The sequence below is a fragment of the Colletes gigas genome, unplaced genomic scaffold, assembly GCF_013123115.1.
Source record: "Colletes gigas isolate AHSC1104 unplaced genomic scaffold, ASM1312311v1 Colletes_gigas_Sc00004, whole genome shotgun sequence".
Classification (NCBI taxonomy): Eukaryota; Metazoa; Arthropoda; class Insecta; order Hymenoptera; family Colletidae; genus Colletes; species Colletes gigas.
In genome coordinates this window covers 8,118,240-8,131,608 of record NW_025106633.1, presented here as the reverse complement: position 1 = coordinate 8,131,608, position 13,369 = coordinate 8,118,240, and the positions used below count along the sequence as shown (strand labels likewise).

Genomic DNA, 13,369 nt, shown 5'->3' with positions numbered 1-13,369 from the left:
GATTCTTACTAATCGTGTGTGTGTAACAACGTGTTTGTCTTTCCCTCATCATCAGCATTTTATTTCTCCTCACTTTTCCCGCGTATCTTTGCGTCGTTTTATTTTTTCTTTTTCTTTTATTTTCCGTTCCCTCATCGTACCTCTTTTTTCGCACGGCGATATTCTCCCACCGGCCGTAAACGTCGCGCCAACTCGCGGGACAGAGACGAACGAAACTTCCGGTCCGCCATCTTTGATCGAAATTGACGGATCTTTTAAACCAAAATTTCGCCCGCCTTTGCCTCGCGGAAAAAACCTACCCCGCTATATCTATCTCGGTCCCTTTGTTCCCCCCTCCCTACCCCCACGAGGATCGTTTCCTCTTTGACGGAATAAAAGATTCACGAAGAAAGCGACCCCGGAAACGTGGAACGGAATTTGCTCGCGCGTCTCGCGTGTTTCTTTACCGACCGAGAGAAATCCGATTCCATTGCGGAAAAAGCCTTTTTTGCCCCTCGATGCTCGGGGCTTTATCTTTTCCTCGTTTCACGACAACTCTCGACAAATTGTACATGCAAGGAACACAAACACAATACAATCTGCCAGCGGAGCAGCAACGGTGGTAATACGCTCGGCGGTATTTTCTCGTGATCGCGACAGAACCGCGAATAAAGGGATTGAAGTAGTTCTACGATCGTTGGCGTCACCGCTAGCTTGCGCGCGTGCGCGTTACGAGCACGTCGATCGAGATTCGCGCGTACCAGCGAAGTCAAATCAGCTGTTACGCTTGGGAACGAAAGCGATTAGGATTCTGCGGTTAAAAATAAGTCCTGAATGATTAATTTTTTCGTTCGAGCTCTCGTTGTAGAGATTATTCAATTTGAAGATTGAAAATACGAGTGAAACAGAGTACGATATGTCTGACTCGTCTGACCATTAATCGCTCTTTCTACTTGCAGTAGAAAACAATTTTCTTAACACTTTATCGATTATAATTGTTGAAATATCATTCGAAAGTCGATTAATCGACTACCTGTCGGTAACTGTTTGCAACGAGAAGTCGGTAATCTAGCGGTCGGTAACTGCTTGCAACGAAATGTCGATAATCGACTAGCGGTCGATAAAGTGTTAAATTATTGAACTTCGTTTTCTTCTCGAATTAAAAATAGTAACAAAGGAAAGCACATACATAATTCTAAGGGGTAAACATTGAAATTCGAGGTGTTTGAAATACGATTCGATTTGACTTCGAGTATCGATCGTGTCGCGATCGTAACGCGAGTACACGCGCGAGAAAAGAGAGAATTGATCAGTGAAACGGTAAAGTTTCGGTAAACGACGGTGCAACGGTATCCGTGAAAAAGGAACAAGTATAATATCGCTTTGTTCGGGTTACAAAATTGTAAGGATAAAAAAGAGCAAATAGAGAAGATTGTACAGAGAAAAAGAAGCAAAGAGAGTGAAACTGTTGGAGACATGCAAATACTGCAGCCTCGGTCGAGTCTGACCAGAGTACGGAAAATTCTCGGGACACTCTGGATTAATTGCTTCCCGTAAAGCTTCGAGTCGTCGTAAAGTGAAGTGTTCTTCTTTGATACTCGATTCTCTTGGTTCACCGAGAACATTCGTACTTCTCGAACGTGTTATTGGCACGGAAAAAATCTCGGCGATCGTACCGTCGAGATCGGGAAAAGAAAGAAATCGTGATAGTCCTTACGGGAGAAATAGACAATCGAAAGAAACTATATAGACAATAGGCGTAAATCTCGAGAGATGCAGCGATTGTTAAGTAACAAACCATACCGTGTCTGTGCAATGTTCACGCCAACGAGTTCAGATGTGCACGATGCGAACGCGATATAAGAAAAGTAATGTCAGCGATTACTCGAAGCGACGCGGAACTTTTTAGGTTAACCCATATATGGCGCGAAGAAAGAAAGAGGCACGGAAGAATCCATGATTGTTCTCGGATCAGGGCGGGACTTTCAAACACGGTTGCCTCGTGCCTCGGTCAAAATTCGTTCTCTTTTTGTCTTTTTTCTTATACTTTTTTTTGTTCTTTTACCTGGTTTCCGTGTCTCGTATTTTTCTCGTGCACGACCCTCTTCCCTGGCCGGTCAACGGTTTCTCGAGCGATCGATTCTTCCGCGAAACGATATCGTGCCTTGTCGAAAACGAGATCGCGCGTTCGGGGGATTACAGGAGCGAAGTAGAAATGCATTAGCGGAGAGATCTCGACAGAAGTGGGCAAACCATTCTGGCGCGGAACAGTCGTAAGTGAACAAAAAAAAAAAAAACATAAAAGAAACACGCGTCTCGAACTGTTTGCTCACCTCTACCTCACGCATGGAGAGTATTAAGATGAAAAAAGAAAAGAATTAAACGGAAACTTGAATTTCGCACAAACAGGTGCTCGATCATTCTTAAAGAACGTACACTTTGGTGTCAACTGTGTCGTAGAACGGAACGATACTGTGATCAACTATTGTGAGTGTAATGTCGTCTGGCGGGGATAATAAAAGTAAAAGCGTCGCGCGTCCCGTCGCCGTCGGAACAATCGACCCGTCTCGAGGCATCCTTCCGGAGCGGAACAGCGCGGCGACGCGCGTCCCTTTTCCTTTTAAACATCTGTCAAAGATGCTCTCCTCCCCCATCTCGTCCAAGCAACGCAGAGAAAGATCCGTACTCCCCCGTTCCCGTTTCGAAATCGTTCACACGGTGGTTCGTACACCGACACACCAACGACAGAGAGCACTCTTCTCCGCTTCTTTGTGCGTTTCGTTTCGCACGCGACGCGAGCGCGAGAGTACACATCCCGTGCGATTACTTGGAGCGTCGGCAAGCCAGAGTCCTTCTTTATCGGTCGTGAGAATAAGGTCAGTCGTCGGGTGTTGTCGTCGGCGTTGTGTCGCAAAAGTACCTGGGTGACGGGATTCTCTCCGGGACGATAGACGACGTTGTGCATCGGCCGCTTGCGACCTACGTAGTTGACGCAAACGAACTCGAGAAGGCTGGCGTAGATGAAGCACATGCACACGCCGTCCCATACGTTCATGGCAGTCAGGTTCGACACGACGGGCAACGTCGACCGGAAACCGTTCGACGTCGTGAAGAAATTGAGCATCGTCGTCACGCCTGCGAACAATTATTTTCATTACATTCGAACACATTTAACCCAACAACGTTATTAGAATATATCTTCTCGGTACTCGTGCATGCTAGACACACACACACGCTCGAGAAGCAGTGGGGGGGCGTGAGAGATTGCTGTTTCCGTTTGCGCAGCGTCGTTTTATGCAATTTTAACCGCCCCAACGTTATTTCTCGAGGGGATTTCGCTGAGATTATTTTTTCCCTTCCGACGGCGTTTTATTAAAAGTTAATGAAGGGAGGGCGTGAAAGATTTTCAAGATGGCGCACTACATCCCAGCTTCCTTTTTATTAGCCAGCTGCATACGACGAAATATATATGATGCTCCCGGGGTTTCTGAAGTTTCAATTTCGCGTGGAGATATAACCTATCTCTAAGGCATCGAATTATTATTATTATTTCCACCGATTAGGGGGAGGGTCTTAGAGTTCTGAAGGAGCCTACTATACATCGACTTGTCGATAAAGCAGCTTATTAAAGCTCAGTCTTACACGTTAAGAGATATTCAATGCTCAGTCGAGGATCGTATATATACAAATGGGTGGCCCGTCGAGTACTTGCGAGAGTTACAAGAGCGTGGCCCACTGGTGGCGAGTGCTGGAGTTACGTCGCTAAGCTTTGAAACTTTTCGTCATTTTTACGATTCGAAACCTAAGTGAACAGCAATTTCAAGCGTGATGCCCTTTCCAAACGTGATCAGAAAATTCTTGGGGAACGAGAGGCTTACCGATCATTACTCGCGCTGGCACGGCGTTCCACTCGAGCCAGAAGGTGATGAAGGAGCTGGTCACCAGAATGATCCCCGGTATGAAGACCGTCGTGAAGTAGAAGGCACGATCTCGCGTGAAAATCAGATCCACCTTCAGGCAGCTGTAGTTACCTAGCACGCATTAGATCGATATTACGATTGCGCCGGTGCCGTGGATCGCGGCAGGCGAGCGGTAACGTCACCGAGAATTTAAAAAACAAGCGGTTCAGTGGTTAGTTTCGTGTGACAATAAATCGATCGGCGAGTCAAAGCAGACGCGCGTACAGCCGGTCGGAGTTTCTGTTATTAATATATGCCAGAAAAAAAGAAGTACCGTCGAGCGTCGTTATGAGCGGGACTCGCTTTACCCTCCGTCGGAAAGATTCCTGGCGCTCCTCGTTCGGCTTATCGTACGATGAACGGAGAAAGTCACCGTTTCGTGGAAATTGCGAGTCGAAAGAGTGCCGTTGTTATCGACGACGTTGATTAATTTTTTTTTTTTGCGTGACTCTCCTCCCGGAGGAAGGATCAGCTTGCGAGAGTAAAATAAAAATGAACGAAATGAAAAAAAAAAATAGAGTCAAGATCAGAGAAGGAACAAGAGGGCACCAGTCGTGTCGCCAACTTTCCGCAATGAAGCTCCACATTCGCGAAAGCGTTTCAAGCCGAGCTAGATACTATACGACGCGTGAACGTCTAAGGGGTTGGAGGGAGGGGGGTTAGAAAGTTTTTGGGGCGGTGAGCGTCGTAATTGGAGAATACGGAGGTTAGGGGGGTCCTACGTTCGGTGAAACGGGATTTCTCGAGATCGATACAAAGTGCAACTTTCCGAACGACCCACGATATCGAACTTTGTCTCGATCCTAGAAAAGAAACACGCCTCGTTGCTGACGATGGGAGACCGGGCTCGTTCGATGAGGTGGCGCGCTAACACTTAACCGTCCGTTCTCACGTTCGCGTGAGTTCACGGAATCGTTTCAGACTAGTCGTCGTATATTAATTATAAAAATTATCGTTCGAGATATAAATAATTATCGTTATAAGAAATAACACAACCATGTTGTGGGCAATTTTTTTGGTCCAATAGTCCTGAAACTATTAGTCGCAGGAAAAATGTTTGAATTCAAGCGTTGTGTATTTTTAAACCTCGAAAATTGTTCGTCGTGCATCACTGGAAAAAATACACAATTCTTTTACCGAAACTCGTTTCCCGGTCCAAGAGTTTCGAACGTATATTCGCGGGCGGAGTAATTCGTCCAAAAAATGGGCGGACGGTTAAATGTTAATGAGAATCGTAAGATTCGTTCGTCGATTGAGAAAAAACGGTGAAAGAGGTGGGTGACGTGTGCAGCAGAAAAATAAATTCTCGTCGATCGGGATGAACACCGTACAGTTATTTATCGTCGTGGTATTATATATATAGATTTGTATATATTAAAAAAAAAAATAAAACGAACAACAACTGGGAATATAATGAAGCATAAGCGAAGCGTAGGCGAAATGAATGAAACAAACGTTTGCCAAGGTCCAGAACCACGTCCGGTAAATAATAAATTCGTAGACGGGAAGAAACGTGTGTGGTTGGGTTCAACGCTAATACGATTTACATACTGTCGGAATGCTAATCTCTCGTAACGTTCTATGAAGCGACATTCCGTCGAGCGTTTAAAAACAACCGATTCTTTACCACCGTCGAAACGTAGATAACGTTTCTGCCGCCAATTTCCAACGACCTTGAGCGATTTAATCGCTCGACGGAGTCGCAAACGGCAACGTCGGTACTTCGACCCTCTGCACCGGACGATCCACTATTTTTTCCGGAACCAGAAATCCTCTGGACGGTTCGCGTAACCTCAAAAGGGACGAAATATCTCGTCTCGATGCCTTCGGGCGAGAAACCTCCCCGTTGCAGTGTCGCGTAGCGTTTCGATCGTCCAATTTAGTAGTTTTTTTTTATATATTTGGTCAATTTACGAACCGGGGAAACGGTTATAAAAAATTAAATATTGTAACAAATGCTATTGGAAAAATGGTTCTAAATAATATCGATCTCGGTTACGATTTTGGTATCGGTAGATGAGGATTTTATACAGATACTTTTATATTCGTATTTGTATATTATAATATAATGGTGATTTGCTATAAATAAAAAATAAATTTCTATAAAAAAGAATCCATTTTTTGGTGTATTGAAATATTTAAGGGTTTAGGTTTGAGTAAATTGGGAATAGAAATGTCGACGGTAATGGCGCGTTGGATACGCTGGCTACCGTATGGTCACCGAAGTGCAGCATCATTGGGCCGCGTGCAGTACGGGATGGATGACCGCTCGGGGGAAAAAACCCGTATATTATTGTATCATATTGTTCATACTATAAGTTTCTATCGGTTAATTGGTTAATATTGGTGCTAATATTAAAACAAAATTAAAATTGTTAATTCTAATATTAAATAAGAAACACAGAGTTGTAATAATACACTTGGTAAAAATAAATGGAAAAAATTCCATACAAGGAAATTTCGAAAGACCAAAGGCGGCACCAACATTGGAAAAAACAATACCGAACTAAAAAATTATAATAATAACAGTGAATTACACATAATGAAACTACAAAAGACACAAACAAAGCCTGAAGAAAAAGGGAAGGAGAATAAGGGGAAGGGCCAAGAACAGAAACGTTTGAAACCTGGCGAAATAAAAATTTCGCTAACAATTATAAAACTGCTATTCGGGGGATTCTTCGTAACCGAGATCGAGATATCGTTCGTTTCCGGTCTGCAATGATCTATCGAGGACGAGTACAAAGGGCGAAAGTACCGCGATATTCGTACGGGAATGCGACAATCGGATCAACTCGGTACAATGCTCTCCAAATTCGTTCGTCACGCTTTAAAAAAAAAAAATAGATTTACAGATATTTCCGGGGAGAAACGTGTGTCTCGCGGTTGCAACGGATCACGACGACGATTTGGGAAGCACCGACCCAGAACATCTAGGCCTGTCTCACGAGTTGGTAAGCTTGGTCCTGTCTCTCCCTCCATATTCTACGGTATCTAAACCCATTTTCTACGCATATTTTTTTTTTTTTTTTTTCGTTCATCGGGGAGTATGTTCGATCGATTCGCGTCGAAGGGGAGGATTTTACCTTGCTCCTCAAACCTGCGCTGGCACAGCGAGCACTTTGAGTCCCCAAATTCATCGAACTCGTCCTCGTAGTCGACGATGATCTGTCCGTCAGCTGCAACAGAACAGCCCACGATCTTCCTTCCTCTCTTCTTTCCATTTATTTATTTTTTTTTTTTTTTTTTAATATTTTTTTTTTTATTTCGCCTTTTCCTCTGTTTCTCTGTTCGATTTCTCTAACTTAGTTCTCGAGGGGGTGGTTTGGTGGGGGGGGGTGGGGGGTTGGTGAGGGTGGGGGTGGGGGTGGGGGGGACGGATAAATCTTGATCGTGAGAGAGGCCTGAACCTGAACTGTCTCCGGAAACGAGGGGGATACGTATCTCTACGGTCGAGAAAGCTACGGGTAAAGGTAGTTTTCGTTTGAAACGCTTTGCGATCAAACTGTGTTAGCGTGTGTAATCAACGCATACAGCGACAAGTGCAACATTCAAAACCGGAACAGTCCGTACACGAAACGAAACAGAGAATTCCTCGGTTCGTTTGCAGCTAACAAGGCCTTGTTTTGCGACGCTTTCTATGCGCGTATGTTTCTCTGCTCCGAGCCTACAAGGCACTCGAAACCGTGAACTGCACACATTGCTTCCGTGAACAACGACGGGACGAAACAATTGGAGCAAGCTGTACGTAACAAGTTGTTGATCCACAGAACGTTTACGTGAAGCGATATTCAACACTGGGGCAGGCGGCTAGAGGGGGCGGGTGGTCGGGGGGCGCACAATCAACGAATAAGACTTAGTGTGTGCTTCCGTTTCCGTTTCCTTTCCTCGTGGCAAGATCTATCCGTCCTCCAAGGCTTACCGTACGAACCGAGCCTCTCTCTCTTCTATTCAGCGTTACACATCCGGTGTTCTTTTTTTTTTCCAATCTTTTTCGTACGTTTACCCGGGTCTACGCCTCGCGTCTCGACATATCGGGCACAGAGGAGATTCGATCGTTGGGCTAACTAGACCAAGCATTACCCGCATACCGCCATGGTTGATCCCTTCAGGGTAAAGAAGAAATTTTTTTTTTTTTGTTTTTTTTGTTTTTTGTTCCACGCTATCTATCCAGCGCCGTTACTCTCGTCTTTAATGCCTTCAATTATTCAAACTCGAAAAATTTGATTAGTTCTCGTCGTTAATTCTGGTGGGGGGGAAAAGGGGGCGGTTCGAGGCGGGGTGGGTTGCACAACCGTTTCATTCAAAGAAAATTCAGGCGAATGCGTTCCGGAGGGTGGATGTCACTCGACAAGCTGCAGGTATATTACGCTTTCGACAAAATCGTTCAAGCTTCTCACTGGCTGCGTAAGCTGTTAAGAGAGCTTATAAGCGATCAAGGTAACAGTCAGGGCCGGCTTTGGCGCGGAGGCGAACGATTCGACGAAACAGAAAACGATCTACGTATTTACACACTGGAAATTATTAACTAAATTCTAACGAATTTTGCCTGACACTGTTCGTTCTGATTTTGAACGAAATTTTTTCTGACGATATTTCTTCGATAAAAATATATGGGGCAAAAATTTAATGGGAGGTTCTAGAGGCCAAAATAAGACGAAAATCAAGAATAGTGTTTTGTTGATCGAGGCTTTGTTAAGAAGTTATTAACGTTTAAAGTTACGCCTGTGGGACGGCAAACAGCCGCGCGCGCATTACCGCCGTTCTACAGGCGGAACTTTAAACGTCAATAACTGTTTAACGAAGCATCAATCAAGAAATTAGTATTCTTGATTTTCGTCTTATTTTGGCCTCTAGAATCTCTCCTTAAAATTTTATTAATAGGAAACGTTATTAAGAATCGTGTGAGATTTGTTTGCAACTCGATTTGGAAGCATTTCGCCGTTGAATCGCCAGCCCCGTTGACAGTTACGAAACAGTTAGCTCAAACAACGCGTATCGGAGTCCCGTCCGTGACGGGAGTGCATTTTATCGCGATTACTTTAGCGAGATGCAAGAAAGTTCGGTTAAATACAGTAAAGAGTTTACTAGCAAAGCGAGAAGAGATGACCGCGACGCGATGGAACCGGTCGGGTGACGAGTTATGGCTGTCGTATGGGGGCGTTTAGGGTCTCGAAATTGGTATAAAACTCAAGGCCTCACCCCAAAAAGCAAACCACGGCGGGCTCGGTTGAAAAGCGAGACAGGAACCAAGGTTGCCAATATGCATTTTCTAGAGGAGCTATGTATTATCTAGTTATTTATACATATATATATATATATATATATATATACACACATATACATATACATATAAATATATATCAGTGTACATACAGTTTATTTAGCCATACATATACATATGTATATATATATATATGTATATACACACGTAAAGAGCGAGAGTTAGAGAGAGATAAAGACATAGGTGTAAGTACAAAACGCATCTACGCCAACTAGTAACAAAGGTGGAAACAAAAACGAAGATTTCGTCGTCATAGTTCCGGCTACGTCGCATGCAGAGTTCCGTTTCGTTAAACGATCCCTCGATTTCTTCGATCGTTTATCACTGTGTCCTATGTGTATATATATATATATACATACATACATATATATACATTCAAAGAAACGACACACGCACACGCTCAAACACGCTCAAACACGCGTCAACGCGAGTGCACAGGTTAACATTTCGTGTTCTGATTCGTTTTTTCTTTTTTTTTTTTTTATTTTCGTCACGTTGGCAGATGGTCGTTGTGCTCTCGATCCGTTCGAACATTCGTCGGACTATTCGCGCGCGATTCTCGAGTCAAACGAAATTTCGACTTTTCTCCATCGGATCGGTAAAAGAAAAACTAAATCCAAAAGCGCGGTACGCCACTATTTGCAAGGAGGGCATTCCGTAACGGTGGTGCACGGCGGAGTTTACTGGCGGTGCAGAAAAAATTACCAAGCGTCAAATACTGTCCGAAAAAAAACTGAGAAGAACAAAAACAGAACTCGCACTAACAACGGCCAGTGGACGTGCATTGCGACTTACCTGACGCTAGACGACGGGGCTTCTTGAGTGTTTTTCGTTCCGCGTGGTAGCGTCTCGGCGCTTCGTGTAACGCGTTTGGTAACGCGCGCACCACGGGGCCCGAGCGTTTAACGGGCTTGGAAAGAAAGTTGGCAACAAAGCGACGAAAGAACAAAATTAAGCAAAAAAACGCACTTTCACTTCGACGTACGTGGGGGGCGAGAGAGAGAATTGTTCGTGAAAGGCACAGGGAGTGAGATAAAGTAACCAATGTAAGGCTGAATCGATTCGAAAAAGAAAATGGCGACTTGAGCGTACGAGGAAGGGGCTCCTCTCCTTCGATATTGCAATTTTTTTTTTTTTTTTTCTTGCGTGTTGCATCCAACATAGTACATTTTTTTATTTGTTCGAATGCTCACAGAGAATGGGAAAATAATTTTTATCTCGATCGTTTCAGTGATATTTTCTCGGTTAAAAAATCGAAAACATTTCCAATTTCTATAAATTGGAAAATTTTCAATTTTCTCGCGATGCTCAAATAAATATAACGATGCAAAATAACCCTCGAGCTATGGATACAATTTTTCGATTTTTTAATTTTCGCTAAAATTATTTACCATTCTTTAAACAAGAAAATGTACCATGCCCTTTGGATGTAACGCCCGACGAAAAAAGGGTGATAAAAATTGCAGAGGCGAAACAGAGATTTCCCATTGTCGAGTTTTAGCCCGTTTGGGGACGTTGAGACGCGTTTTGGTCCTTCTTACTCGCCTCGCCCGGGCGCGTCGCCTTTATCATCGAGGCCGCGAAAAACTCTCGACGCGGATGATGTACGGTCGATCGGACAAAGGCGACGTTATCGGGAACGATCGACAAGTTAACGGGGGTGGGGAGAGGGGGGTTTCGATAAAGAGGAACGCGGAACATGGCCAAGGCGCGAACGAAATTAGAAATCCTTTTTCGGCGGTGCTAGCCGGATTTATTGATCCGGTGGCGTCGTCCATAGAAACGATGGTGGGGTTTTCCAGGAATGGAGCAAAGGTTCAAGGGATGCAGCAGCAGCGCCTCAGGTGCATCGATCTGCTAACAGGTATTACACGGGGCTGCTTTCTTTCATCCGACACCGACCCAAGGAGTCCCAATCGTGGCCTCGAATCCCCAATTTTTCCTGTGCTAAATCCCTCTTAATCCTTCCAGTACAATTGTTACACGTTTCACTCGTATTCCTACATTACAATGGTGATTATAAACGCAGAGAAAAACTTCCTTGTATCTCGAGGGAATTCTTTCTCCATTTATTTTTAACCAAACACATAATTGTTTATCACACTGTGTTATTTGTATTTATTAAAGTAGTTTTTTTTTTTAGTTTTTCATTTTAATAGGCAAGTAATACCTAATTGGAAACCTGATAGATGTATCGAATAATTTCAGTAGTGTAGAAAATGAACGATACGCGTGGGGCTTTTTCACCGGAGCGGTCACCCATCCCAAACTGCTGTTGTACTTGACCGCGCCCAATGCAGCTGCACTTCGTGATCGGACGGAGACTGGCGCGTCCAACGTGCCACGGCAGTCGACAAGTTATAATACTAATTTACTCGCATATAAACCCTTAAATATTTCAATGTTTAAAAAAACAAACTCACACCAAAAACAACGATACAATTCATAAGAAATAAGTTTCTTTTCATTTATATTAAATCACCATTATAGCGTACGAATACTCGTTAGTTTTCTACGCCCTACAAATGTATTTCCACGCTCACGAATGAAATTTCAGCACTTCAACATCACGTAGTATGCACCTACGTTTCCAATGTCAGAATTTTCAAAATTGATCGACCAGGACCTACGGAATTAATTCTCCAGCTAAAACGAGACTCGTAAATTTCGGAACACGAAAAAATAAATACCACGAGTGTTGGATTGAACAGTTTCCAGTCGTTTAAATGGAAAATAAACTCGCGTGGAGTTTAACGGGCTTTCGTCCAGCGAACGTGTTTGCAAACCCCGGTCTCGATGGGGCAAATAGTTTAAAGAATAATCCCCGACAAATTAACAAAAATTGCGAACCTCTATGGCGGAGTATTTTTAATTATTTTTTTTTTAGTACGAATGGTAATTGAATTGATTCGAGGCACGCTACATCGTTCAAAATAAAATTCTAAATTATTCGCCAACGTTTTCGTGAAATCTTTTATAACGTAACCGATAAATAAATGTTTCGTTTTAAAATTCACCGTAGCTTTCACGGTGTTAATTTCTAATTTATTAAGGGTTTGGTGACTCGTGGTTGAGAATGTGAATAGTACTTGCCAACGATTGCCCGCTTAGGTGGGCGTCGGAACCGAGTTTAAGAAAACCAGTGGTCGACTCAACGACAATTCGGACAGTTCGACTCGTCGCTTCGAGCGCGTGCACTATACAGGGATGACTCGGTGGCTGGGCACGCTGATTGGCCCGTAGCTTAATAGCGACGCCTGCTCTCACGCGTCATTGGCTGAGTCGCTCGCAGCTACAATTCCATCGCGTGACAAAGAAACGTACAGGAACATTGGCGTAGCCGAACGCTCAAAATACTAGCCATGAATAGAACAAAAGTGTATCTTTCGTGGTTTATGGAGACCCTACTACTATACAGCGTGACGTCACAGCGGGCCTCTACGGTGGGAATAAGGCGGCGCGTGAATCTTCTCTCCTTGCCCTTGTCCCGTTTAGTTCGTTGGTGCCCAGCCAACGAGTAATCTTTTGGATAGTACAAGCGACGCTAAAACCGTTATCTCGTGGGCCAACGAAATTGCCGTGTTCGGTGCATTGCGATAGTACAGAAGCGTGTCACTTAAGGATGCAATAAAAAATTTTAAAATAGAACTGACAACGAACAGAGAGTGGCAAAGTTTCGACGATGTTCTTCGTCTGTGTTTTGCTTGCGGTCGCTATTTTCGGTCAGACTTAACGATACGCCTATCAAACGCCGCACTATCGTCACGGTACAGTTCCGAAACGTTTTCTCGGTAAAACCATGTAAATTAAACTCAAAGCGAGTGACTCCATTTTCGGAATTTTTCGAATTCCCAACGTCGAAGCTCTCGATATAATTTTACATTCAAAGTAAATTAAGAGTACCCGATTTTTAAAATCGCTAAAAAAATAATATTTATAATTTCTGTGATTTTAAATATAAAAATCTAGAATATGGGTTGAAAGCAAATCCAGCGTTAGAAAAATATTATTTTGTGGAATTGATCGATTTGGTAAACGAGAGTCTCGATCGACCATCGATTTTAAAATTCCAGAACTGTACCGGTTCGATAGATCGTTCTGATTCACGACTGGCATACTTTTCCTCGGTATTTTTTTTCCCCGAAAC

General features: G+C 43.6%; 1 protein-coding gene across 14 annotated transcripts in view; it reads right to left on the bottom strand.

Annotated features, from left to right (window-relative positions):
- LOC122405531 (glutamate-gated chloride channel) overlaps positions 1 to 13,369 on the bottom strand; it is a 96,385-nt gene that overhangs the window by 14,352 nt on the left and 68,664 nt on the right. For 8 of the 14 annotated variants that reach the window (XM_043410362.1, XM_043410359.1, XM_043410360.1 and 5 more), the window contains 3 exons: positions 7,025 to 7,117; positions 3,858 to 4,010; positions 2,900 to 3,114 (listed from right to left, as the gene is read on the bottom strand). In XM_043410362.1, coding sequence (XP_043266297.1) covers positions 2,900 to 3,114; positions 3,858 to 4,010; positions 7,025 to 7,117 — 461 coding nt within the window. The remainder of the gene's footprint in view (positions 1 to 2,899; positions 3,115 to 3,857; positions 4,011 to 7,024; positions 7,118 to 13,369) is intronic. The other 6 variants (XM_043410366.1, XM_043410369.1, XM_043410370.1 and 3 more) reach the window with 1 other exon arrangement.